This window comes from Hypomesus nipponensis, chromosome 13 (genome assembly GCF_054491055.1).
Source record: "Hypomesus nipponensis isolate SF chromosome 13, ASM5449105v1, whole genome shotgun sequence".
In the NCBI taxonomy this organism is placed as follows: domain Eukaryota; kingdom Metazoa; phylum Chordata; class Actinopteri; order Osmeriformes; family Osmeridae; genus Hypomesus; species Hypomesus nipponensis.
The window spans coordinates 3,203,521-3,229,340 of NC_140373.1; the positions used below are offsets into that span (position 1 = coordinate 3,203,521).

Here is a 25,820-nt window from a genome sequence, read left to right on the forward strand (position 1 = left end):
CACTTGCTATACTTCTCTCCCACTCTTTGCCCACATCCTCTCTCTCTAGTCCCCTCTCTCTCTAGTCCTCTCTCTCTAGTCCCCTCTCTCTCTAGTCCCCTCTCTCTCTAGTCCTCTCTCTCTAGTCCCCTCTCTCTCTAGTCCCCTCTCTCTCTAGTCCTCTCTCTCTAGTCCCCTCTCTCTAGTCCCCTCTCTCTCTAGTCCCCTCTCTCTCTAGTCCTCTCTCTCTCTAGTCCTCTCTCTCTAGTCCCCTCTCTCTAGTCCCCTCTCTCTCTAGTCCCCTCTCTCTCTAGTCCTCTCTCTCTCTAGTCCCCTCTCTCTCTAGTCCTCTCTCTCTCTAGTCCTCTCTCTCTCTAGTCCCCTCTCTCTCTAGTCCCCTCTCTCTAGTCCCCTCTCTCTCTAGTCCCCTCTCTCTCTAGTCCTCTCTCTCTCTAGTCCCCTCTCTCTCTAGTCCCCTCTCTCTCTAGTCCCCTCTCTCTAGTCCTCTCTCTCTCTAGTCCTCTCTCTCTCTAGTCCTCTCTCTCTAGTCCCCTCTCTCTCTAGTCCTCTCTCTCTCTAGTCCCCTCTCTCTCTAGTCCTCTCTCTCTCTAGTCCCCTCTCTCTCTAGTCCCCTCTCTCTCTAGTCCTCTCTCTCTCTAGTCCTCTCTCTCTCTAGTCCCCTCTCTCTAGTCCTCTCTCTCTCTAGTCCTCTCTCTCTCTAGTCCCCTCTCTCTCTAGTCCTCTCTCTCTGTAGTCCTCTCTCTCTCTAGTCCCCTCTCTCTCTAGTCCTCTCTCTCTCTAGTCCCCTCTCTCTCTCGTCCTCTCTCTCTCTAGTCCCCTCTCTCTCGTCCTCTCTCTCTCTAGTCCCCTCTCTCTCGTCCTCTCTCTGTAGTCTTCCAGCATAAATAATCTCCACAGTCTGCAGACCCAACCATGATTGGAATCTTGACGCCGCTCTCAATTGTGGCCTTGGGAGAAGTGGGGCTGTGTGCCTGCCTGCCTGCCTGTCTGCCTGTCTGCCTGTCTGCCTGCCTGCCTGCCTGCCTGCCTGCCTGCCTGCCTGCCTGCCTGCCTGTCCGTCCGCCTGTCTGCCTGTCTGCCTGTCTGTCTGTCTGCCCGTCTGTCTGTCTGCCCGTCTGTCTGTCTGCCCGCCTGTATATCTTTGGTCCGTTAACTGTGTACCAAAGTGTTTCTGCACCATGCTGTGGCCCACCCATACTCTCACACATACACACTACATATAAATATACTGAATATACATTTATATATATATATATATCTTCACATACAGCAGCCAGGCAGTAGTCAGCCAAAGTAGAAAGTAGCAGCCCACTCTCGCTCCCCTCCTCTCTCCACCTCCGCCTCTCATTTCCCTCTCTCCATCTCCCTTTCATCCCTTCACCCTTTCCTTCAGTTGGCTTGGCCCCAGACTGAGGCCACCCTTACACACACAGCCCCATACCACCTCTCTGTTCCCTCTGCAAGCCAGCTAGGCAGGCCAAGAGGCAGAGAGGCTGACAGGCTCAGATGCTTTGAGGCTGAGAGGCCGGGGGCTCAGAGGCTGGGGACTGTGAGGCTGAGAGAGTGGCAGGTTTAGTTACTTAAAGGCTGGGAGGCTTAGAGGCTGGGAAGCCAGGAGGCTTAGAGGCTGGGGAGGCTTGGAAGCAGAGCCGTTTGAGCTCCAGGGAGGCCCCTGGAGGAGTGAGTGATCTCTCCTCTCCATCCACACAGCTGCTGGAGCGCTGGAAGGCCAGAGGCTGGCTGCTTCTCACAGGGCCTGGGTGCTAGACTCCTATAAGGTGGTCTGGCCTTTTTCCTGACACCCACCCACTGTCAACATCTTTAAGGGGACATTTCAGAATAAAAGTCATGGTTTCAGGTTTATTGCTGATATTGATGTTTTATATATACTATGTAGAAACGATTCATGAAAAGACTTGAAGAGAAGCAGGGTTTGGGCTGCCTGTAGAGGAGCTGCAGGAGAACCTTATTTAAGAACGCTCAGATGTAAGGGATTAGCAGGATTAGATGCTATGGGCACTGTCCAGCATTATTAGTGTGTGTGTGTGTGTGTCTGTTTGTGTGTATGTCTGTACGCTTGTGTGTTTACATAGCTTTCCGTTGCCTTGCCTCCAACATTGAATGTGATAGGTATTAAATTGCCTCAGAGCAGCTTCCTCCAAATCACATTCACATCATTATCTCACATACTGTACCAAAGAGAGAAAGAGAGAGGTGGAGAAGGAGAGATGGAGAGAGAGACATAGAGGCAGTGAAGGAGAGAGAAGGGAGGTAGAGACAGAGAGATATAAAGAGAGAGGGTAAAGGGAAGGTCAATAAAAGAGATGGTGAGAGAGAAAAAGGGGAGGGCTGAGAAGCGGAGAGACAGAGAAGTGATGCGCTGCATTTTCCCCTTTTGTTAGCTTGCTAGTGAAGACTTCTAATAAGCTGCCGGCATTGGGTCTGCGTTTTAAATCCTGTCAGCTCAATTCGACCTTTCTCTGACTGTCAGATCTGTCATTTATCTCTGTCCTCTGAGCGAGGCTGAGCGAGGCTGAGCGAGGCTGAGCGAGGCTGAGCGAGGCTGTCAGCCCCGTATCAGAGGAGGACCAGTGTCAGAGAGAGCATGGCGGGAAGCAGAGCGAGCGCAGAGAAAGGCGGCAAACTTGTCATTTACTGCTCCCATGAATTCTATACTGCTGCTATGGGAGACGAGATACGGCCGAGGTATGAAAGGATACAAATAAAGAGAGCTCATTTTCCGGCCGTATGGAACGAGAGATGAGAAAGAGCAGTGTGACTCAGAGATGAGTAAATGAAAGGATGGAGCAGAAGAAGTCTGGATGGAGCTGCACCCTAATGGGCGAGGATTTCGCTTCCCTTGTAGGTGTCTTTAGATAAAAATAGTCACCCCTCCATTCACAACACCCTATAACAATATGTGATTGTTACCATATATGACAACCATACCATATCACTAACTGTATGACGAACCCTTACTAACATTCTCATTGGTCAGTTCTGGTCAGTTACGGAGCCACACACTTAACGATTACGTTGTTCCGATGTAGCAGATATGCCTGTCATATTAGTCACCTCACCTAAGCAAGGACAGCATTGTATTCGCATTGACATGACAAAATATCCATCCGTCACTTTGATAGTAAAATATCACATTGATGCAGGACAGTGTCAGTATAACTGTGTCCAATTATTCCCTGTAATGTGTCTACAAGCATTACAATGGCCATTACTGTAAAATGTCATGACCTCTTTCCCACAAATCCCACATCCCACAGTCCAATCAACGTTCAGACAATATGTTATGATTCAGTCATCAACGAAGGAGAACACACCGCTTGTTAGCTCAAAAAAATAATCTGTTTTATCGGCGAGCTCAAGTCCAAGTGAAGTAAAAGAGTTCTCCGCCATGTTGAGAAATGCACAGACAGACGTTGGTTTGGACGGAGGTGGAGATGGAAAACAAACGTTTCTTTGAGGAGATTTAATTAGCAACGTTCATAGCTTGGCCTGACTCTTTATGATTGGGGCATTGAAAGACTTTTTGTTTGGCTAATAAAACACTTTAAGGGTATGTTCCTGGATCGAACTAAAACAGAGGGGTTTGTAAAAATAATCTGTGCATGTGTATATGTGTGTGTGTGTCTGTATTTGCGTCTCTGTGTGTGTGCCTGTGTGTGTGTGTGTGTGTGTGTGTGTGTGTGTGTTCCTGTGTGTGTGTGTGTGTGTGAAGCATTCAGTGTCTAGTTACGGTTTCCCTGAAGATATCCAGAGTTTGGGAACACCATGATGGAATGCAGTGATTTATAATATTTCATACATTGGCCTTGTCATTTCTTTAAAACAAGGGAACTATTAAACTTAACAGTAACATTTCCAGCCATTGTTTAAAGATAGACACCACGAGTGTTGAAAGTCAAGTTGACTTTCTTAACCAAGTAAAGAAAAGGAAATCTCTAAGAAAGCTCACGGTGTGTGTTGACACCACATCATTGTGTTCAAAGAACATTGGGTGAGTCAGTTCTGCACACGGATACCCTGAGACGCTGCCATGGAAACAGAAAGGATACGCTACATTAGTTTCATCGCACCAAAAGAACATTCCATGACAACCCTTGTACGTGCGTGTGAAGTGCAGGAATTGTGTGCAGGAGTGCAGATGTTGACATTATCTGTGAATGGTAATACCATTGAGTCCAAACCAAATGGCTGTTGTAATCAGAGAGGCAGGTGTCTCGACATGATCACTGTGAGCAGTAGTGCATCCCTCAAGTACTGTCCCTTAATTGGCTGGTTAGAAATACAACACTCTTTACTGTTCATCTGTTCATTTTCCACAGGTACATTTTGAGCCATTTAGTCAAAGAAACTATTCAAATCAAAGTCATTAAAAAAGCAATTACTTGTAAGTCACTGAGATCAGACAAGCTGCTTTTCTCATCCCCCCCCCATACACACACACACACACACAACACACACACACACACACACAACACCCACGCACACACACACACACTCACACTTTGAGGCCAGCTCCAAGGTCATCACAGGGCATTACATCATCACAGGGTGCATGTCCTAGTGATGTCATTTGGAACAGCTGCAGGACTAGCAGCCAGAAGAGGAGGAAGCTGGAGGAACCAGATACTGTCCACTATGTACTTCTGCCCCCTCTGTTGATACCCCCCCCCCCCGCCTCATCTGCCCGTTATCACCTCCCAAGGAAACTCCTGGTTCATTCACTGTTTTCCCAGGACCTTCCACCCATGCCACCTGAGTCATAGACCCTTAACGGCTGTGAACGAAGCGGGATCAGACTCGGAGGCAGCTTCCCTGGCAGAGCCTGGAACTAACTCCAGGGCCTTTTCTTGCCCGGTGATGTGTCAACATCGACGCCATTCATCATCATCGCTCAGCACAAACGCGTACTGTAACAAAGCACGAGGGGTTTGCTCAATGAATGAACGCATATCCGTCTTTCTGTCCGTCGCCGTGTTCGACGCCCCCGTCCCCCCCCTCCCCTCTCCCAGTCAGCAGATAGATGACTGCTATCGCGGGAGCTGACAGCGGCCGGTGGTGTCACTAATCAGATTAACCACTGATGGGGAGAGCCCAGGCCAGGCCAAATCTCCCATCAATTAGCCTGCCATCCGACCAGAATCCCACAGCTTTCAGAGATGATTCATACTGGAAAGTATGCCTTTTGTTTCCGGGGTCCACTGTGGGGTTTGGACTTGGCGATGGGAAGTTGGGAACCAGTGGTGGAAGGAGGGAAGATGTGGAGGAGAAGGAGGTGGGGGACTGGAGCGAGGCCTGTCCAGAGGAAGACTGGCATGATGTCAGGGGACACGCAGACGCAACGAGGCTCAACTGGTGAAACCATAAAAAACACAACAGCCAATCTGGAATAAAACACTTTTCGCTTGACATGATTCGCTGTTCAAATAGAGTTGATTAACGAAGCCTGACAGGGAACTAACAAACAATCTAATTAAAAGTTTCAGAATCATGTCATGATTTAACCCTAACCCTCAGATGGACATCTCTTCTCTGGAAGGGCTTATGTGTACTAAATCTAAAGGCTGAACATGCTGAAATGGAAGTTAACCTATCTGTCTGTCTGTCTGAGTAATATTGCATGCCTTGCTGTAGAGTGTGCTACTTCACATCCATTCACCCATGCAGTTTCTGTCAAACAGAGCTTGCCATGTAGACTAAAACACTTTTTGGCAGTAGGTTAAAGGAGGTTTGTGCGTGTGTGCTTGCTTGCTTGCGTGTGTGTGTGTCCGTGCAGAGGGCTGCGAGAGAGTCACCCTCACAGACGATGATGATTTTATAATACAATGGAAACAAGTGTGTGTGTATGTGTGTGTGTGTGTGTGTGTGTGAGACACAAAATCTTAATGGCTTAGTGACTTTTGGTTTCTCAAATACGGGATTTGAAAGTGTGCCTTCTTTGTAGGCTTAATAGAACACCTGAACTGAGGATGAAACTATTGTGTCCCCAGCTCACTAGTTAAAATGTTATATTGTGTTGACAAAAGGCTTACCTGAGAGCAGGCACATGACATAGTGATGTCCCATGGGGCAGCACGGGTCAGTGTGGCGTGTGAAGGGGTTTTCTCTTTGATATAAACCAGAGTCTGGCCTGCTTTCCAAGATGCCTCCACACCAGCACCACTGAGCAAAAACTCATCAACTCAACGTTGGCTGCAAAAGGAGAAATATTGTTGCCAAATTACTTTCAGATTTCAATATAAACAGACAGCACTGGCAGGGACATCGGTGCTCCAAGACACAAGATTTTAAATATTTGATATATTCCTATTTGATGACTTATGCCGGCAGTCAACAGGAAGTGATGTTCGGCTTTCCATGAAATGTGCTGGATTTGTTTTCCCAGGAAACATTGACAGTATAATATTATATTTAATATGCATATCCAGACTCAGCATAGAACACAGCACAGTACTAACCCTGGTGTTTCTCCCTTCGTGTGTTACCTTCCTGCAGACCCGAGTCCGGCATCTCCAAGTTCACGCATCGCTTATCCCTGAAGGACCGGCAGGCCAAACCAGAGAAGACTACCCTGGACAGACCCCAGTCCTACAGACGCCGTTCCCTCAGTCTGGACTGGTAAGACCTCTGCAATCTGCTCCGGCAAAGCCTGATTGGGGGGGCGGGGGGGATGTGTGTGTGGGCGAGTTTGATAAGGCCTTTTGAGAATTAGGTAAGAGAACTCTCAATGAAGTCTCTTCCATTGCCAGTCTGCTCTTCTGCCCCACTCATGTTAGTCCTTCTCAATCATCTATCTTTCTCTCTCTCGCTCCATCCATATCTCTTCTGCACTTAAACTCATAACATCCACTCGTTAGAGTACCCACACATCCTTCTGTCTGTCCACCTGGCTCCAACACTTTTCACCACTGGGAAATATCAAGGGCTGAAAAGTATCTCACACTTCATTTCGCCAACTGCAACAAGGTCCAACTGTTCACATTCCAGGTTCTCTAGCTGTCTGAGGGGAAGCAGCAGGATCTGGTTTCTGGGCTTCAGGTGTGAGGTTCTCTGAGGTCTGCTTTAGCGTGTGGCCTGATGTGAGGTTCTCTGAGGTCTGCTTCACAGTGTGGCCTGATGTGAGGTTCTCTGAGGTCTGCTTTAGCGTGTGGCCTGATGTGAGGTTCTCTGAGGTCTGCTTCAGAGTGTGGCCTGATGTGAGGTTCTCTGAGGTCTGCTCCAGCGTGTGGCCTGATGTGAGGTTCTCTGAGGTCTGCTTCACAGTGTGTCCTGATGTGAGGTTCTCTGAGGTCTGCTTCACAGTGTGTCCTGATGTGAGGTTCTCTGAGGTCTGCTTCACAGTGTGGCCTGATGTGAGGTTCTCTGAGGTCTGCTTCACAGTGTGGCCTGATGTGAGGTTCTCTGAGGTCTGCTTTAGCGTGTGGCCTGATGTGAGGTTCTCTGAGGTCTGCTTCAGAGTGTGGCCTGATGTGAGGTTCTCTGAGGTCTGCTCCAGCGTGTGGCCTGATGTGAGGTTCTCTGAGGTCTGCTTCACAGTGTGTCCTGATGTGAGGTTCTCTGAGGTCTGCTTCACAGTGTGTCCTGATGTGAGGTTCTCTGAGGTCTGCTTCAGTGTGTCCTGATGTGAGGTTCTCTGAGGTCTGCTTCAGTGTGGCCTGATGTGAGGTTCTCTGAGGTCTGCTTCACAGTGTGGCCTGATGTGAGGTTCTCTGAGGTCTGCTTCAGTGTGGCCTGATGTGAGGTTCTCTGAGGTCTGCTTCACAGTGTGGCCTGATGTGAGGTTCTCTGAGGTCTGCTTTAGCGTGTGGCCTGATGTGAGGTTCTCTGAGGTCTGCTTCAGAGTGTGGCCTGATGTGAGGTTCTCTGAGGTCTGCTCCAGCGTGTGGCCTGATGTGAGGTTCTCTGAGGTCTGCTTCACAGTGTGTCCTGATGTGAGGTTCTCTGAGGTCTGCTTCACAGTGTGTCCTGATGTGAGGTTCTCTGAGGTCTGCTTCAGTGTGTCCTGATGTGAGGTTCTCTGAGGTCTGCTTCAGTGTGGCCTGATGTGAGGTTCTCTGAGGTCTGCTTCACAGTGTGGCCTGATGTGAGGTTCTCTGAGGTCTGCTTTAGCGTGTGGCCTGATGTGAGGTTCTCTGAGGTCTGCTTCACAGTGTGGCCTGATGTGAGGTTCTCTGAGGTCTGCTCCAGCGTGTGGCCTGATGTGAGGTTCTCTGAGGTCTGCTCCAGCGTGTGGCCTGATGTGAGTTTCCTGCAGGTCTTCAGTGGGTCTTTCAAGGTCTAGTGTGTGGTCGACCATGACCAGCCCTGCGATGTGTGGTCCAGCGTTTCCGAGGTGCGTTGTTAAATGTGTGAGCACCACTGCGGTGTGAGGTCCTGTTCTTCTCCTGGTTTGCTCTGCTCCTACGGCAGGGACCTGGTCTGTAAAGTTCAGCGCTTGACTGATGTGGCCTGGGTTTAATGAAAGCACAGTGGGGAGATTGGACGTTCCTGTTGACGAGTGGGCGCGGCGCTCCAGTTGGATTCAGATCAGTTCTGGGGGAGCGACGGTTGTTAAAACCCGACCGACCGGCCCTTTAGTGACATCACAAACCGGGCACGAGCGTCGAGACTCGGGGGTTAGGTCTGAGTCAGGGCACTGGAGGGGGTGAGTCGGGCCAGACAGGCTCCTGGGATGAAGCCTGGTCTGTCTGGAGTGTACAGTCAGCCCCCAAACACACAAGAATACACGCGCACCAGCAGGATCAAACCATCCCTCCATTATTCACATGTTTGGATTGTTATTTGGATTGTTCACATTCTTAGCTTGTTTTTGTTGTTGTTTTTTTTTTCCATCTATTTTGCGAAAGAAAAGACTTTTAACCCAAAATACAATACATCAAGACAGATAAGAATCTTGTTGGATCGTTGTTTAGATAGCAAATAAAGTAACGCTAAATAATAGTTATTTATCTGAAAGTGTTGCCTTTAAAGAGACTTAAATGTTAATTTGATCACTGTACAATCTGTGTCTTTCAAGCTCGCCAATCATTCCAAAATAAACCAACCATCCTTTGACACTATGAACCAAGAATCTTTGGACAACCTTTTTTAATTATGCTGGAATGTTTGGACCATTCCAAGAATTACCATTCCATTTAGAGGGCCATTTGCAGTGGACTTATGCCAGGTAGGGGAACAACAGACAGCTATTGCAGGCAGCCAGAACTGGGGGAATCAGGCTCACGGTTGAAAAAATAGCTGTTTTGTAGCTTTATCAAAGTCTCCAGGGGCCTGGGTAGGTCCTGGGAGAACGAGATCATAAAAGATAATGTTTTCAGTTATTGTTATTGGTAATCATAGTAAATGGGCTCTGGAGGGACGTCCGGGGAGGGGGAGGGGGATCAGTGGTGCGTGGAGGCTGACTCTCTCATTTCTATGTCTCTCTTTTTCTCCTCTAGCTCTAATTGTTTCTCTCTTGTTTTAATTGTTTCATTTTCTTCTCCTTTTCTCTCTCTCTCTCTCTCTCTCTCTCTCTCTCTCTCTCTCTCTCTCTCTCTCTCTCTCTCTCTCTCTCTCTCTCTCTCTCTCTCTCTCTCTCCCCCTCACTTCTCCCCTCTCTCTCCCACTCTCCCGCCTCTCCGTCTCGCTCCTTTCTCTTTTCTTTTCTCTCTGCACCCCCACTTGAGATGTCTAGTAGCGTGGAGCATATTGAATTGCTTTGTCAGGAAACCATCACTGTTAATCAGGTCTGAGAGAAGCTCTCATGTCCTCAGGCTAGTTCTACATGGAGCCTGTCCCACAAACGTTTCAGAGGGGAGCACCAGTTACCATACCTCACAACCCCGTCGCAACATTATTCCAGCGACACAGCCTACTGTGTACTGCGGAAAGAAAATGTCTCCCATGGGTGTTTCAGCCCAATTCTCTGGGCTTCACATCTCCATTCTGTTTTAGATAGGCCTGTGCTTGTTCACAAGGGACATCTGTAGAGCACGTCCACAGTTCCTGGTGCTCTTCTGAACATGACATGATGCCAGGAAGCCCTCCCCCCGCATGGTCCTACTGCTGGCTGGACTCGGGGAAGGGAGGTGTGGAGCTGGGCTGTGGATTTGGGCTGGACGAGAGCTAATGAGAACTGATCCCTCTCTCTCCTCCCTGCTTCAGCCCTCAGCCATGCCCAGGAGTACAATGGAAGCTGCCGCCATGAGTCCTGTCCAACAATCTCCATTTCCCATAACATTCCCCTGCAATATGCCCCCAGAGTATAGGCTATATAAGTACTTCAACACCGAAATGTACATTACAATTCAGATTTCTAAACCAAATCTTATTGCAAATGGATCCTTGAAATTGAAAAGAGATTTTCAAGGTTTAGATCTGAGGAGTGTGGCGCCAAATCAAATCAGTGTGTGTGGGTGTGTGTGTGTGGGTGTGTGTGTGGATGTGTGTGTGTGGATGTGTGTGTGTGTGGGTGTGTGTGTGGATGTGTGTGTGTGTGTGTGTGTGTGTGGGTGTGTGTGTGTGGATGTGTGTGTGTGTGGGTGTGTGTGTGGGTGTGTGTGTGGATGTGTGTGTGTGTGGGTGTGTGTGTGGGTGTGTGTGTGTGGATGTGTGTGTGTGTGTGTGTGTGTGTGGGTGTGTGTGTGTGGGTGTGTGTGTGTGGGTGTGTGTGTGTGTGGGTGTGTGTGTGTGGGTGTGTGTGTGTGGGTGTGTGTGTGTGTGGGTGTGTGTGTGTGGGTGTGTGTGTGTGGATGTGTGTGTGTGTGGGTGTGTGTGTGTGGATGTGTGTGTGTGTGTGTGTGTGTGTGTGGGTGTGTGTGTGTGGGTGTGTGTGTGTGGGTGTGTGTGTGTGTGTGCCATGCGTTACTGCCTGGTTCAAAGCCTTTCTTCTCTGGGCCTCGCTTGGTGCCTCTCAGTCCTGTGTGATGCCCCTGTGTTGACAGCTAACTCAGATGACGTCTTACTTGAATGTCAGAAGTGAAACAGACCCCGCCCCCCCCTCTTTCACTATATATTTACACACACACAAACATTAACTGACTCCCCCTCGCACGTACAAAAAATCGTTCCCACTAATTCCTCATAAACACTCACACACTAAGTCCACCACACACAAATGCACATGCACAAATACACGCACACCATCACAACATATTTGTTATGGTTAGCATTTAGTTGAGGAGATGCTAATGTCAAGCGCTAATCCACATGAATTTTGCACAAAAGGGGGGGAAAAAAAGCAAGAGGCTCAAGGAAAAGTCTGGGTGGAAAAAGCAGCCCAAGGCTCGAGGGGACGGGGTGTAAAGCACTTCTGGACAGAGCGCTGCTTCACTCATTTGGTTCTAATTTGTTTGAATATTCCTTTCTTTTTCTTTCTTCTGTTTCGGAGGGGGTGTCAGTTCAGACATGAAGGGCCGGCGAGGAAGTTCACTGGAGCTCTGGGCTCCCTCGTCATCCTACACACTCTGCTCTCTGCTAGCTGAGGCCTAGGAGCACTGTTTGTGATGAAGGCTGGGGAGAGGGCCTGTCTCCTAGACGCTGGGGCAAGGGGGCCTCTCCTGGAGTACTGTGTGAGGGAGAGGATCCATTAGAAGTACCCTCCAGCCAGGTCTAGGGGTCTGTGCCCCCGGGCCTGGGTGAGCAGCTGTAAGACACCGCTGAGGGGGAGCGGGTCTGAGCAGGGAGTGGATGTGTCTGTCCTGGTGGTGTTGGAGGGGGTTGGCAGGGGGGTGCTGGTGCGGGTCTGAGCAGGGAGTGGATGTGTCTGTCCTGGTGGTGTTGGAGGGGGTTGGCAGGGGGGTGCTGGTGCGGGTCTGGCTGCAGTGTGCTGGCTGTGTGGGGCAGGGTTCTGTCTCACCGGGCCGGGGGCCTGCGGGCCCTGCTGGAGTTAGCACCAGGCCACAGGGGGGAGCCCTGTCTTTCACACACACACACATGTACAGACACACACACATGTACAGACACACACACACACACGTACACACACACCCCGAGACGAGCTGCAGTGTGGATGCTGTGATGGCAGTCAGGTGATTTATGTCCTGGGTCCCAGACGAACTCAGGTTTCCACCAAAGACCTCCATTCAGCGGAGGGGGGGCAGGGGGGGGGAGGGGGCGAGGGAGGGAGGGAGGGAGGGAAAGGGAGAGAGAGAGAGAGGTTGAGAAAGAGATGGTGAGAACTAAGATAGAAACCGGAAGGCCCAAAGTCAAAAAGTGAATGTGAGGCCCAAGAGAAACTTGCGGTTTGCAAGTTGTCTGGGAAACAGTTTAATACTTGAACATGTAAAGACTCAGGTAGTGCAACATATCCAGCTCTGCTGCTGTCCTGCCTGGCCCAGCTAGCAGCCCTGCCCCAGCTAGCAGCCCTGCCCCAGCTAGCATCCCTGCCCAGTCAGCATCCCTGCCCCAGCTAGCATCCCTGCCCCAGCTAGCAGCCCTGCCCCAGCTAGCAGCCCTGCCCCAGTCAGCATCCCTGCCCCAGTCAGCATCCCTGCCCCAGTCAGCATCCCTGCCCCAGCCAGCATCCCTGCCCCAGTCAGCATCCCTGCCCCAGCTAGCATCCCTGCCCCAGCTAGCATCCCTGCCCCAGTCAGCATCCCTGCCCCAGCTAGCAGCCCTTAATAGGGTCATGAATGATTTTACCAGGGTGTGTGTGCATGGTGCTTGTGTAGGAGCAAAATGTGTGTATGCATGTGTGTCTGTGTGTGTGTGCGCGCATGGACAATCATTTGCATTTGTAGTTGTGTGTGTGTGAGTGAGTGCCTGTAACTGTTCATGTGCCTGTGTTTATCTTTGCGTGTGTGAGCTGTGTGTGTGAGCTGTGTGTGTGAGCTGTGTGTGTGAGCTGCGTGTGTGAGCTGTGTGTGTGAGCTGTGTGTTCACCCAGGCCCTAACCCCAACCCCCACAGGGAGGCCCAGGGCCCCCCAGCACCTCGCCAGCCCGTCTCTCGTTTCCCCCCCCGGGGCACGGCTCCAACAACAGCCCACCTCTTCTGTGTTGATGTGTCTCTGCGGGACGGCAGCCTGGACGCTGGGAGGAGACAGGAGACGTGAAGACGCTCGCTCACCAGGCCCGAGACACACGCACGCACGCACACGCTGCAGCGTCTCTCTGTTCCTGTCTCTCTCTCCCTGCCTCCCTCTCTCCTGTCTCTCTCTCCCTGCCTCCCTCTCTCCTGTCTCTCTCTCCCTGCCTCCCTCTCTCCTGTCTCTCTCTCCCAGCCTCCCTCCCTCCTCTCCTGTCTCTCTCTCCCTGCCTCCCTCTCTCCTGTCTCTCTCCCTGCCTCCCTCTCTCCTGTCTCTCTCTCCCTGCCTCCCTCTCTCCTGTCTCTCTCTCCCAGCCTCCCTCCCTCCTCTCCTGTCTCTCTCTCCCTGCCTCCCTCTCTCCTGTCTCTCTCTCCCAGCCTCCCTCCCTCCTCTCCTGTCTCTCTCTCCCTGCCTCCCTCTCTCCTGTCTCTCTCTCCCAGCCTCCCTCCCTCCTCTCCTGTCTCTCTCTCCCTGCCTCCCTCTCTCCTGTCTCTCTCTCCCTGCCTCCCTCTCTCCTGTCTCTCTCTCTGCCTCCCTCTCTCCTGTCTCTCTCTCCCAGCCTCCCTCCCTCCTCTCCTGTCTCTCTCTCCCTGCCTCCCTCTCTCCTGTCTCTCTCTCCCAGCCTCCCTCTCTCCTGTCTCTCTCTCTGCCTCCCTCTCTCCTGTCTCTCTCTCCCAGCCTCCCTCCCTCCTCTCCTGTCTCCCAGATCTACGGCCGTGGGACTTAAACATGGCGTCATGGCGCCCGGCGTCCGTGAGAGAATACACCAACTGGTGGCTCTCCACCCGAGTCAATGGGCCGGGGTCGCCACCCCCCCTGGGTGGGTGGCATATGGCGGACTGGGGAGATCCAGGGCCCAGACCCCTTTGGTGTGTGGCGCGCACACACACGCATGCACACGCACACACACACAAGTCCTGGAGACACCCAGGCTGGGCCCACTGTCGCCGCGGGAGACAGTGTGTCACCAAGCTCCAGAGTGGGAGGGAGGAGTGTGTGTGTCTGTGTGTGTGTGTGAAGCGCCCACCTTGAAGCCCCCCCTCCTGAGAACGTTTCTCTAGCCCCCTCCCCCACCCATCCCCCCCTGCCTCATGGCTACTCACTGTTGTCTCTGCTCATCAAAATTAGGGAGATTTACCTAAACCAACCCTACCCCTCTCTCTCTCCACACGCACACACACACACACACACAGCCAACAGGTGGCAGGCCCTGCAAGCCCACTTCAAAGATTAAACAGACAGAGCAGCTCAAAGCTCTTTCTTCTTGTCTTCTCCCTGGGGGGGGGGGGGGCAGAGTCAGTGAGGGTTTGGAGGGAGGGGTGAAAGAGATATAGAGAGGGGGGGAGGGAGATAGGAAAAGGAAGCAGAGAGAGAGCGTGGTTGAGAGACAGCAAAAGTCAGAGGAACTTTAAGACGGAGGACAGAGGTGAGATTCTCTTCATGGTGGAAGGCCCAGAGCAGGCCACGCTCCAAGTCTCCACCACAGTGCCTGGGTAACACTGCAGCCTTTGGGGCAATGCCGAACATACACACACATAAACTCCCCTCGCGTGTTGATGCCCCATCCACTCAAACATAATCTCAGGTGTGTGAGCGTGAGTGTGTGTGAGTGTGAGTCATCAGACCTAGCTGCACTCTACTGCTGCTACGGTACCCTCCTGTCCCCTGGTCTCCCAGAGGCTGATCCTGGAGCAGTTGGAGCTGTATTAAAGCTTGAACATCAGCATGGCCATTCCATGGCCCAGACTGATCTGAGGTCAGTGACTGGCAGGCAGTCTGTCAGTAGCGTTCCCCGCTGCCCCAGCACAGCAGGCAGGCCTCCACACAGATAGGCTCTGCACCAGTGGAGGGTCTGCCAGGCATTCTACACATGCTACCCCATGAAGGCTGGATTCTTGTGCGTGTGTGTGTGTTTTCGTAAGCGCACTGATGCACGTGTGGGTGTAAGTAAGCGCGCATGCTCGCTGTCTGCGTTTTGTTGTGTTGCCATGCCGACGGCTGTGGGTCAGAGGGTTAGCGTGGCTCCAGGTTGCCTAATAGCAGATAAGAACCAGCAGGGGGAAACTATGTGGGCCCTAGTAACACTGCCCCCCTCCTCTCTTTCTCTCTTTCTTCCTCTCTCTCTTTCTGTCTCTCTTTCTCTCTCTCTCTCTCTCTCTCTCTCTCTCCTATCCATCTCTCTCGCCCTCACACACACACAAACACACTCTCTGTCTCTCTCTCCATCTCTCTCGCCCTCACACACACACACACACACACTCAGTCTCTCTTTCCATCTGTCCTGTTCTCCTCTCACTCTACATCTCTCCTCTTTTCTCCCCCCTCTCTTTCCCTCTCCACCTTTCTCTCTCCACCTTTCTCTCTCCATCTTCCGTAACTCTCACCCATACCCTCCCTTCCTGCAATCGCGAGCCAGTCCAGCCTGCCTCCAGCCTGTCTGGTGCCAAGAATCAGATTTCAGAATTTCCTTCTACCAGACACATTTAGAGCAGCCAACAGAGTCCACATCTCTCTGGCCCCCCATCTCTCTCTCTCTCTCTCTCTCTCTCTCTCTCTCTCTCTCTCTCTCTCTCTCTCTCTCTCTCTCTCTCTCTCTCTCTCTCTCTCTCTCTCTCTCTCTCTCTCTCTCTCTCTCTCTCTCTCTCTCTCTCTCTCTCTCTCTCTCTCTCTCTCTCTCTCTGTGTCTAGCTTTCTCTCCCCACCCCCTCTATCCTTCCCCCTGTCTGCCTTTCTGATCTCCCCTTCAACCCTCTCCTGTCCTTTCTGTCTCCCCCCCGTCTCTCTCTCCCCCCACCTCTCTCTTCCTCTGTCTGGTAATCATTGACAACGATTGACTCTGCATCTGACATTGCATTTCATACTGACCCTCTCAATTCAGACACATACACACACACACACACACACAGACACACACACACAGACACACACGTGAGCTTCATCCCCCCCCTCCCCGTCCTGTAGAGTGGCCAGCAGAGAGTTATGGAGGCCTGTGGCAGCAGCCTGGCTTGGTTTGGAGGGGCCATCCTGTCACATAGCTGGTCTGGTGTGGAGGGGCCATCCTGTCAGCACATAGCTGGTCTGGTTTGGAGGGGCCATCCTGTCACATAGCTGGTCTGGTGTGGAGGGGCCATCCTGTCAGCACATAGCTGGTCTGGTTTGGAGGGGCCATCCTGTCAGCACATAGCTGGTCTGGGAGACCTGGAGCGGGGGGGGGGGGTGGAAGATGTGAGTGGGAGGGAGGGGGGGATAGGGAGGGGGAGACAGGGAGAGGGGGAGACAGGGAGACAGGGAGAGGGGGACAGGGAGACAGGGAGAGGGAGACAGGGAGAGGGAGACAGGGAGGGGGAGACAGGGAGAGGGAGACAGGGAGAGGGGGAGACAGGTTACAGGAGGAGGAGACAGGGAGGGGGAGACAGGGAGGGGGAGACAGGGAGAGGGGGAGACAGGTTACAGGAGGAGGAGACAGGGAGGGGGAGACAGGGAGAGGGGGAGGCAGGTTACAGGAGGAGGAGACAGGGAGGGGGAGACAGGGAGAGGGGGAGACAGGTTACAGGAGGAGGAGACAGGGAGGGGGAGACTGGGAGAGGGGGAGACAGGTTACAGGAGGAGGAGACAGGGAGGGGGAGACAGGGAGAGGGGGAGGCAGGTTACAGGAGGAGGAGACAGGGAGGGGGAGACAGGGAGAGGGGGAGGCAGGTTACAGGAGGAGGAGACAGGGAGGGGGAGACAGGGAGAGGGGGAGGCAGGTTACAGGAGGAGGAGACAGGGAGGGGGAGACAGGGAGAGGGGGAGGCAGGTTACAGGAGGAGGAGACAGGGAGGGGGAGACAGGGAGAGGGGGAGGCAGGTTACAGGAGGAGGAGACAGGGAGGGGGAGACAGGGAGAGGGGGAGGCAGGTTACAGGAGGAGGAGACAGGGAGGGGGAGACAGGGAGAGGGGGAGGCAGGTTACAGGAGGAGGAGACAGGGAGGGGGAGACAGGGAGAGGGAGACAGGGAGAGGGAGACAGGGAGGGGGAGACAGGGAGAGGGGGAGGCAGGTTACAGGAGGAGGAGACAGGGAGAGGGAGACAGGGAGAGGGGGAGACAGGTCACAGGAGGGGGGATCCTTAACTTGTGTCACATCCTGGCTGACCTTTCAGCTCTCTGGCTGTCCCAAATACTGTGTCTGTGTGTCTGCGTGGGGGGGGGGGGGTATGCATGTATGTGTGTGTGGATGAGTGCGTCTTTACATTGTGTGTGTGTGTGTGTGATTGAGGTTATGTGTGTTTACATTGTGTGTATGTGTGTGTTTGAGGATATATGTGTGTGTGTGCGTGTGTCCATATCTATATCTGTATGAGCTGACTTGTTTGATGTGGGCTTGGTAAGGGGTTGAACATGACCCCTGGGTTAGGGAAGGCTTTACTTCACAGTAGGACTGTTTCCTGCACCGACCATGTTAAAAGGCAAGAACCCTGTGTGTGTGTGTGTGTGTGTGTGTGTGCGTGTGTGTGGGAGAGCTACTGTGATGTTCCTCCTGACAGGTGTTAGAGGTGTGGATGCCTGGTGTGTAGAGGAGTGGACCAGACATGGCCCTCCTGTGGGACCCTCTTCTCTGGGTGATTCCTCTCAGATGAAACCCCTCGCTCCTGTCACCGCCTGTCTTAGCAGTGGGAGGGTCATGTACACATCCATTGTTTGAAAGCAGTGCCTGTTCCTGTCCTTCAAAGCGCACACACACACACACATGCCGCACACACACACCTACACACACTTCTGATGAAGCAAATGTTGTCAGAGAGTGGCGGTCCACGTCTGTTCAATCTCGGACAACTAACAATAAGATTCCTCCGAAAATTCCTCCCTTTGAAATAGATATGGGGAGAGAGAGAGACAGACAGAGAGTGAGAGAAAGAGATAGAGACAGACAGAGAGACAGAGATAGAGACAGAGATAGAGAGACAGAGAGAGAGACAGAGAGAGAGATAGAGACAGACAGAGAGACAGAGATAGAGACAGAGAGACAGAGATAGAGAGACAGAGAGAGAGACAGAGAGACAGATAGAGACAGACAGAGAGACAGAGATAGAGACAGAGAGACAGAGATAGACAGAGAGAGAGAGACAGAGAGAAAGATAGAGACAGACAGAGAGATAGAGACAGACAGAGAGAGAGATAGAGACAGACAGAGAGACAGAGATAGAGAGACAGAGATAGAGACAGAGAGAGACAGAGATAGAGAGACAGAGAGAGACAGAGAGAGAGACAGAGAGAGAGAGACAGAGACAGAGAGAGAGAAAGAGAGAGAGCGAGAAAGAGAGAGAGAGCATTATAAATATCTCTGTTTCATCTCCCCGTCCCATGGAAAACTGATTTGAAATACCTGCAGCATTTATCTGTCCTGGAATAGGTTAGCCCAGGGAGCGCGAGCAGGCTAAAAACAGGCCTCTATAACGGGAGCGGCCGGAACAGGGACCAGGACAGGGCCAGTGACTTGGAAAGAGACAGAGACATGGAATGCTGCTGTCAGACTGCCAGTCACTGATCTGGGATCAGTCTGGGCCCTGTAATCCATGCTGATATTCAAGCTTTAATACAGCTCCAACTGCTCCAGGGTCAGCTGCTGGGAGACCAGGGGACAGAGCCAGGGATTGGGGGGGAGGTCGTGGGTTGCCCCCAGTGAAAGTGCTCGTTGTGGGGGCTAGACGACTGTCGGCGTGGCAGTCTTTTATGTTTGGAGGATGTTGATGTTGGCAGCTGTCTAGTGAGTGTGTGTTTGTGAGTGTGTTTGTGAGTGTGTCTGTGTGTTGTTAAAAACACTTCCCTACGGATTCATCTTGGAGTCTCTCGTCTCTATTGCCCTTTTTCACAATTCAATTTAAGCCAAATGGGCAAATCAAGCAAATGTTGATTAACGTCCACTTTCCGTATCTACCAGGGAAAGTCTGAATGTGTGACATACTGTCTGTAAAGCTGGCTTGGTTTGAATGTCATTTAATTTAATTGAGAAAGGAGAGACACAGAAAGAGAGGGAGAGGGAGGGAGAGTGTGACAGTGTCACTTCTTTTTCTTTCTTTCTTTCTTTCTTTCTTTCTATCTTTCTTTCTCTCCCTGTCTCCCTCTCCCTGTCCCCCCCTCCCTGTCTCCCCTCCCTGTCTCCCTCTCCCTGTCTTCCCCTCCCTGTCTCCCCCTCCCTATCTCCCTCTCCCTGTCTCCCTCTCCCTGTCTCCCCCTCCCTGTCTCCCTCTACCTGTCTCCCCCTCCCTGTCTCCCTCTCCCTGTCTTCCCCTCCCTGTCTCCCCCTCCCTGTCTCCCTCTCCCTGTCTTCCCCTCCCTGTCTCCCCCTCCCTGTCTCCCTCTCCCTGTCTTCCCCTCCCTGTCTCCCCCTCCCTGTCTCCCCTCCCTGTCTCTCTGTCCTATGTGAGACGGGCTAACAGACTGTGTCAACGTCGCCTCAGAGAGTCTCGCTGACATCCACGTCTGCGGCTGAGTGTGTGCGCCAGCACTGCGCAGACCCCCCGCCCCCCTGCCCCCCCCCCCGCCCCCCGGCCCGGAAACACACTCTTGTCTGCATAGCTGCATATCCATGGCAGCTCGGAGAAGGGCAGCATGGCTGGCATACCCCACATACCCAGATAGGAGACAGCAAGACACCACCATACTGTCTCCTCAGGTAAACATGGTCGTAAAGGCCGGGGGGGGCTGTGCCAACCTGATTGCAACATGGTGCCCTTAACTACATTTAGCAGACGCTCTTATCCAGAGTGACTTACAGTAAGTACAGGGACATTCCCCACAAAACAAGTAGGGTGAAGTGCCATGCCCAGGGACACAATGTCGGGCCGGGAATCGAAACAGCAACCTTCTGATTGGTAGCCCGATTCCCTAAACGCTCAGCCGTCTGACCCCCCTAGATGATCTCCACCGCACTAATGCCAGGGGTCTCAGCAGACCCTGGGCGTGAGGAAGGACTGAGGCTACCTCCACTCTGCAGGTCATGAAGACCTGAAGCACACATTGAAGTCACACACACACACACTCTCTCTCACCTCTGACGTTCCTCCTCCCCCAGGGCGGAGTCAGCGAAGATGACCCAGCAGATGCGAGAGCCTCACCCCCCCCCAACCAGGAAGGCGGCCAGTTTGTCCTCTCCCAGCGCCGCACGCCGCCTCTACAGGAACCTGTCGGGGAAGTTCCGCGTGGGCGCGGCCGGCCCGGGGCTGGAAGACAGCGTGGTCTCCGGCCGCGGCGACAAGGAACGCCTACGCAAGTCCACCATGGTGAGACGATACCCACAGCACGCACACAGCACACCCACAGCACACACACAGCACACACACACCACACACACAGCACACACACCACACACACACACCACACACACACACCACACACACACGACAGATGCAAACATACACAACCAACACTTACCCAGACTATATCACTTATAAATGTAAATATCATATCAAGTTTTTATTTGATCATTGCTTTTTTTTTTTTTTTTTTTCATTCGGTGCGTGTCCTTCTCATATGTGTGTGTGTGTGTGTCCACGGCCTAGTTTCAGAGTAACGAGGCTCTGTTTGAGGCGGTGGAGCACCAGGAGATGGACCTGGTGCAGCTCCTGTTGTCTCAGTACAGCCTGGAGGAACTGGACCTGAACACCCCCAACAGTGAGGGCCTCCTGCCCCTGGACATAGCCATCATGACCAACAACGTCCCCATGGCCAAGCTGCTCCTGCGCGCTGGGGCCAAGGAGAGCCCCCACTGTGAGTGTGTGTGTGTGTGTGTGTGTGGGAATGCCCGCACATATGGGTTATGGGGACATTCGGTTTTATTCACATACATTTTAATTTAGAAGGTCGTAAAGATTTCAGACATGTGGGAGGGGAGTGTGGGGGGGGGGGATGTGGTGGGGGCAGGTCATCAAAATGACCAATGTCCACCGACAAGATCTCCGCGGTAACCATTGAAGACGTTGTGCCGCTGTCCCGGCAACCTCGCCCGCCTGCAGGGCGACAGGAGCTGTTGCCACAGCAACAACTACAAACAAACAAACGACCCCTCATCTCACAACAATAACACGTTCCCACACTTTGGAAGTAAAAAAAGAGAGAAAAGAAAGAGAGAAAAAAAACGCCTCCTGTTCTTTCCCTGGCTGAAAGAGAAAAGAATTGTTGGGAAAGTGTGAAGACTGATGGTGATGAAGAGGCCCTGGTAATGATAGCGTATCACTCGTCTTCATCACCACTTCTGCTCTCTGAGATCCAGCAGGCAGTGGGACTCTACGCTCTGCTAATCATTAGATGTGGTGAAGCCTCCCAGACACACACACACACACACAGCCCCACACACACACACCCCCAGACACACACACACACACACACACTCCCCCACACACACACACACACACCCAGACACACACCCCCAGACACAGACATCCAGACTGTTCTATAAAGGTATTACTTAATGAAAACACTTGAAGAGAAAGTGCTGTTTACTGTGACTGCTCCTGTGATTGCTGCCCAAACAACACATGGGCCGGCAGGGGGGCGGAGACGGAGAGAAAGCAGGAGAGAGAGGGAGGGTTGAAGGGTATTCCCCATCAGCTCAAGTCTGGAGATGTATATTTTTTTATGAGAACGTTCTAATCAAACTCCATCAGAGGAGTGAGATCATAGAACCAGTTTTCTCTTTGGCTCCTCTTCCCCCTAGCCTCCCCCTGGCCTCCTCCTCCCCCTGGCCTCCTCCTCCCCCTGGCCTCCTCCTCCCCCTAGCCTCCTCCTCCCCCTAGCCTCCCCCTGGCCTCCTCCTCCCCCTGGCCTCCTCCTCCCCCTGGCCTCCTCCTCCCCCTAGCCTCCCCCTGGCCTCCTCTTCCCCCTAGCCTCCCCCTGGCCTCCTCCTCCCCCTGGCCTCCTCCTCCCCCTAGCCTCCCCCTGGCCTCCTCCTCCCCCTGGCCTCCTCCTCCCCCTAGCCTCCCCCTGGCCTCCTCCTCCCCCTGGCCTCCTCCTCCCCCTAGCCTCCCCCTGGCCTCCTCCTCCCCCTGGCCTCCTCCTCCCCCTGGCCTCCTCCTCCCCCTGGCCTCCTCTTCCCCCTGGCCTCCTCCTCCCCCTAGCCTCCCCCTGGCCTCCTCCTCCCCCTGGCCTCCTCCTCCCCCTAGCCTCCTCTTCCCCCTGGCCTCCTCTTCCCCCTGACCTCCTCTTCCCCCTGACCTCCTCTTCCCCCTGGCCTCCTCTTCCCCCTGGCCTCCTCCTCCCCCTGGCCTCCTCCTCCCCCTGGCCTCCTCTTCCCCCTGGCCTCCTCCTCCTCCTCCCCCTGGCCTCTTCCTCCTCTTCCCCCTGGCCTCCTCTTCCCCCTGGCCTCCTCCTCCCCCTGGCCTCCTCCTCCCCCTGGCCTCCTCCTGGCCTCCTCCTCCTTCTCTCCCCTGGAAATCCACTGAGACACAGCGAGGTAGACAGAAACAGAGAGAGACAGGAGGCAAGACTGGCAAACACAGACAGGGCCACAGCTGGGATAAAGCACTTAGATGAGGAAGTTAACTGAGACTGAGTCTCCCTCTCCAGCCCTCAGCCTCTCATTCTGTCACTCTGTCTCCCTCTCCAGCCCTCAGCCTCTCACTCTGTCACTCTGTCTCCCTCCCCAGCCCTCAGCCTCTCACTCTGTCTCCCTCCCCAGCTTCAGCCTCTCACTCTGTCACTCCCTGTACCTTCCTCTGTCTCTCTGCCTATCCTGGCCTCCTCCTGTCCCAAACACCACGTGTAGCTCTGTTCCCTCTCTCTCTCTCGTTCTCTCTATCTCTCTGTGTCATGTCAGCTAGGGGTGATGTCACTGTCCTTAAAGAACGGCTGCCCAGTATAAAACACTCCTTAAGTGGAGAATTAGGCTCCAGCCGGCCTGACAAACAAACACATAAAGAGATTGGACTGTAAAAACACTGGAATATGTGAATAGAGGGAGAGGGAGAGAGAGAGAGAGAGAGGGAGAGAGAGAGGGAGAGGAGAGAGAGAGGGAGAGGGTGTGTATTGTGCGTGTCTGTATTAGAGCAAATGCGTGTGTGTGTGTGTGTTAGTGTGTGCATGTGCAGTACACCACGTCTGTGTCAAGAATGTGTGTGCAGCGCATCCACAGCCGTGTGTGTGTGTGTGTGTGGTGGTGGTGTGTGTGTGTGGCCCCGGTGGTCAGTCTGTGACACGGTCTCTCTGGTGTGCGTCTCCAGTCATGAGCCTGGAGGGCCGAGCGGTCCACCTGGCCACGCTGGTCCTGGAGGCGGAGCAGCGCGTGGAGGCCCTGCAGGCCCAGGTGCGGAGCGAGGGGCCGGGGGAGCGGGAAGGCTCCGACCGGGAGAGGCAGCTGAAGGCCTGGGAGTGGAGACACCGGCTGTTCAGACGCATGCAGACGGGCTTCCAGCACGCCGGTAAGGCTTCTGTCTCCGTTGTGTGTGCGTGTGTGTGTGAGTGTGTGTGCGTGTGTGCGTGTGCGTGTGTGTGTGCGTGTGGGGGGTTCTGGAACAGGGTCAGGTGCGGTGACCGCTGGAACTCATACACACACACACACACACGCACACACTCATACACATAGAGGCAATGTGCCATTCGTTTAGCGCTCAAATCTGCCACGCATGCAGGCATGTACAGTATATCTGTGTGTCATTCCTCTTCTCATAGTACAGTTGTTGCCCAGATCTTTCCAGATCTTTCCAGAGTCGCCTTGATTTCACTTTTTTTTTGTTGGTGTCATTCTGTCTGAGCTGTTAATGGCTTCCATGTTATGATGGCTGGGACAGGGGCATGTGTTTATGCACTTGTGTGTGTGTGTGCGCTTTTGTGTGCGTGTGTGTGCGCTTGAGTGCATGTGTATCCTGCGCGTGTCCAAGCGAGTGCCTGGGGTATGCATATGTGTGTGTGTGTGCGTGTGTGTGAAGCGCGTCTGTGTTCCCTCTTTAACTTTTTACAGGCGTCTCATGCCACGCGTGGTGGAAGGGTAGACTGACGCCCCCTTACACCAGAATCAATCTGGACTTTGATGCACAGAGGACTTTTCCCTCTTTATTACACACACACACATTTACACACACACACACACACTCACACACACACACACATACACTTACACACACACTCACTCACTCACCCACACACACACACACACACTCACACACACACACACTCACACACACACACACACACACACACACACACACACTCACACACACACTCACTCACTCACTCACCCACACACACACACACACACACACACTCACACACACACTTTTATGAGTGGGCTGTTTTGTAGGTTTTTCCCAGGCTCTGTTCTACAGTAGTGTGATTCAGATAGGGGTCCAGACCTAAGACACAGCACAGCCTGTTTGTTTGAGAATACAGCACTGCTGCTGTTGTCTCCTATACACCGCTGAGCCGGAGAACACCGTTAGTGCAATGAACAGACAGAATATGTGTTTATAATATCTGCCTCTTTACACTCACACAATATGAACTGTCTGTCTGTCTGTCTGACCTTCTGCCTGTCTGTCTGTCTGTCTGCCTGTCTGTCTGTCTGACCGTCTGCCTGTCTGTCTGTTTGACCGTCTGCCTGTCTGTCTGACCGTCTGCCTGTCTGTCTGTCTGACCGTCTGCCTGCCTGTCTGTCTGTCTGACCGTCTGCCTGTCTGTCTGTCTGTCTGCCTGCCTGTCTGTGTTTCTGTCCCAGGTCCTCCGGAGGCTCCTAGCAGTGTCCGTCTGTCTGTCAGCAGCAGCACCAGCCTCAGGGTGGACTACCTGGAGCCCCTTAGCGTCAACTCAGCTGTGGTCACCAAGTACAAGGGTGAGCTGTCTGTCTGTGTCTGTCTGTCTCTGTCTGTCTGTCTGTGTCTGTGTCTGTGTCTGTGTCTGTGTCTGTGTCTGTGTCCGTCTGTCTGCCTGCCTGTCTGTCTGTCTGTCTGTCTGTCTGTCTCTGTCTGTCTGTCTGTCTGTCTGTCTGTCTGTCTGTGTCTGTGTCTGTGTCTGTGTCTGTGTCTGTGTCTGTGTCTGTGTCCGTTTGTCTGTCTGCCTGTCTGTCTGTGTCTCTGTCCGTCTGTCTGAATCTGTCTGTCTGTGTCTCTGGCTGGCTTCCTTTCACTGGGGGCAGTGTGCATACTTCTTGTCCACCAAATATGTGTTTATTTGACGTTTGTTGTGCCTGTGTCCCAGTGGTCTGGAGCGTTTCTCCATCCTTCAATCCTCTCCTGGGAGAGCTGCTGTTGGAGGACACCAGTGTGTTACAGTGCAACATCACAGGCCTCACTCCGGTGAGCATCCCTTCCTCTTCTATACAAGCACACACACACACACACACACACACAGACACTCACACACAAACACACTCTCACACACACCCACTGAGGTGGATGAGGCAGCAGTTTCTCCAGGTCTCCATGCCTCCCAGCTACACAAACTACTCTCTCTCAATTCACAAGGGTCTATTCCACTCTTGAGCTATCAATTAAAGGTCAGACTATTGCACACCGTCGAGTATTTAAAGTATTTACCCTCCAGTCGCACGCCCAGACAAGTGGAAGCCATCCCCAGATCTAACTACGTGTTGGTTTTTTGAGAAAAGGGCATCCGACATTCTGTCAGAGCACGGCTGTGACCTAGATTCCTGCAAACTCAATTTCCTCCTGACTCACCTCAAACCAGGGCCGAAGATAGAGGAGGCAGTCCATCTTTTAAACCTCTGTTTACGACTGAGAAAGCCCTCACAAAGACACGGCGTCTAGCTACGCATCAGCTGGTAACGCCGGCTGATAAAACAGGGCCGGCCGGCCGGCCGCTGCTCCGCACC

General features: G+C 52.9%; 1 protein-coding gene across 1 annotated transcript in view; it reads left to right on the forward strand.

The window, feature by feature from the left end:
* The window catches only part of ankfn1b (ankyrin repeat and fibronectin type III domain containing 1b), a 101,448-nt gene that overhangs the window by 62,889 nt on the left and 12,739 nt on the right, over positions 1-25,820 (forward strand). The window contains exons 5-10 of the mRNA XM_084670410.1: positions 6,514-6,636; positions 20,076-20,283; positions 20,563-20,770; positions 23,218-23,415; positions 24,708-24,821; positions 25,187-25,284. Of these exons, the coding sequence (XP_084526536.1) occupies positions 6,514-6,636; positions 20,076-20,283; positions 20,563-20,770; positions 23,218-23,415; positions 24,708-24,821; positions 25,187-25,284 (949 nt within the window). The remainder of the gene's footprint in view (positions 1-6,513; positions 6,637-20,075; positions 20,284-20,562; positions 20,771-23,217; positions 23,416-24,707; positions 24,822-25,186; positions 25,285-25,820) is intronic.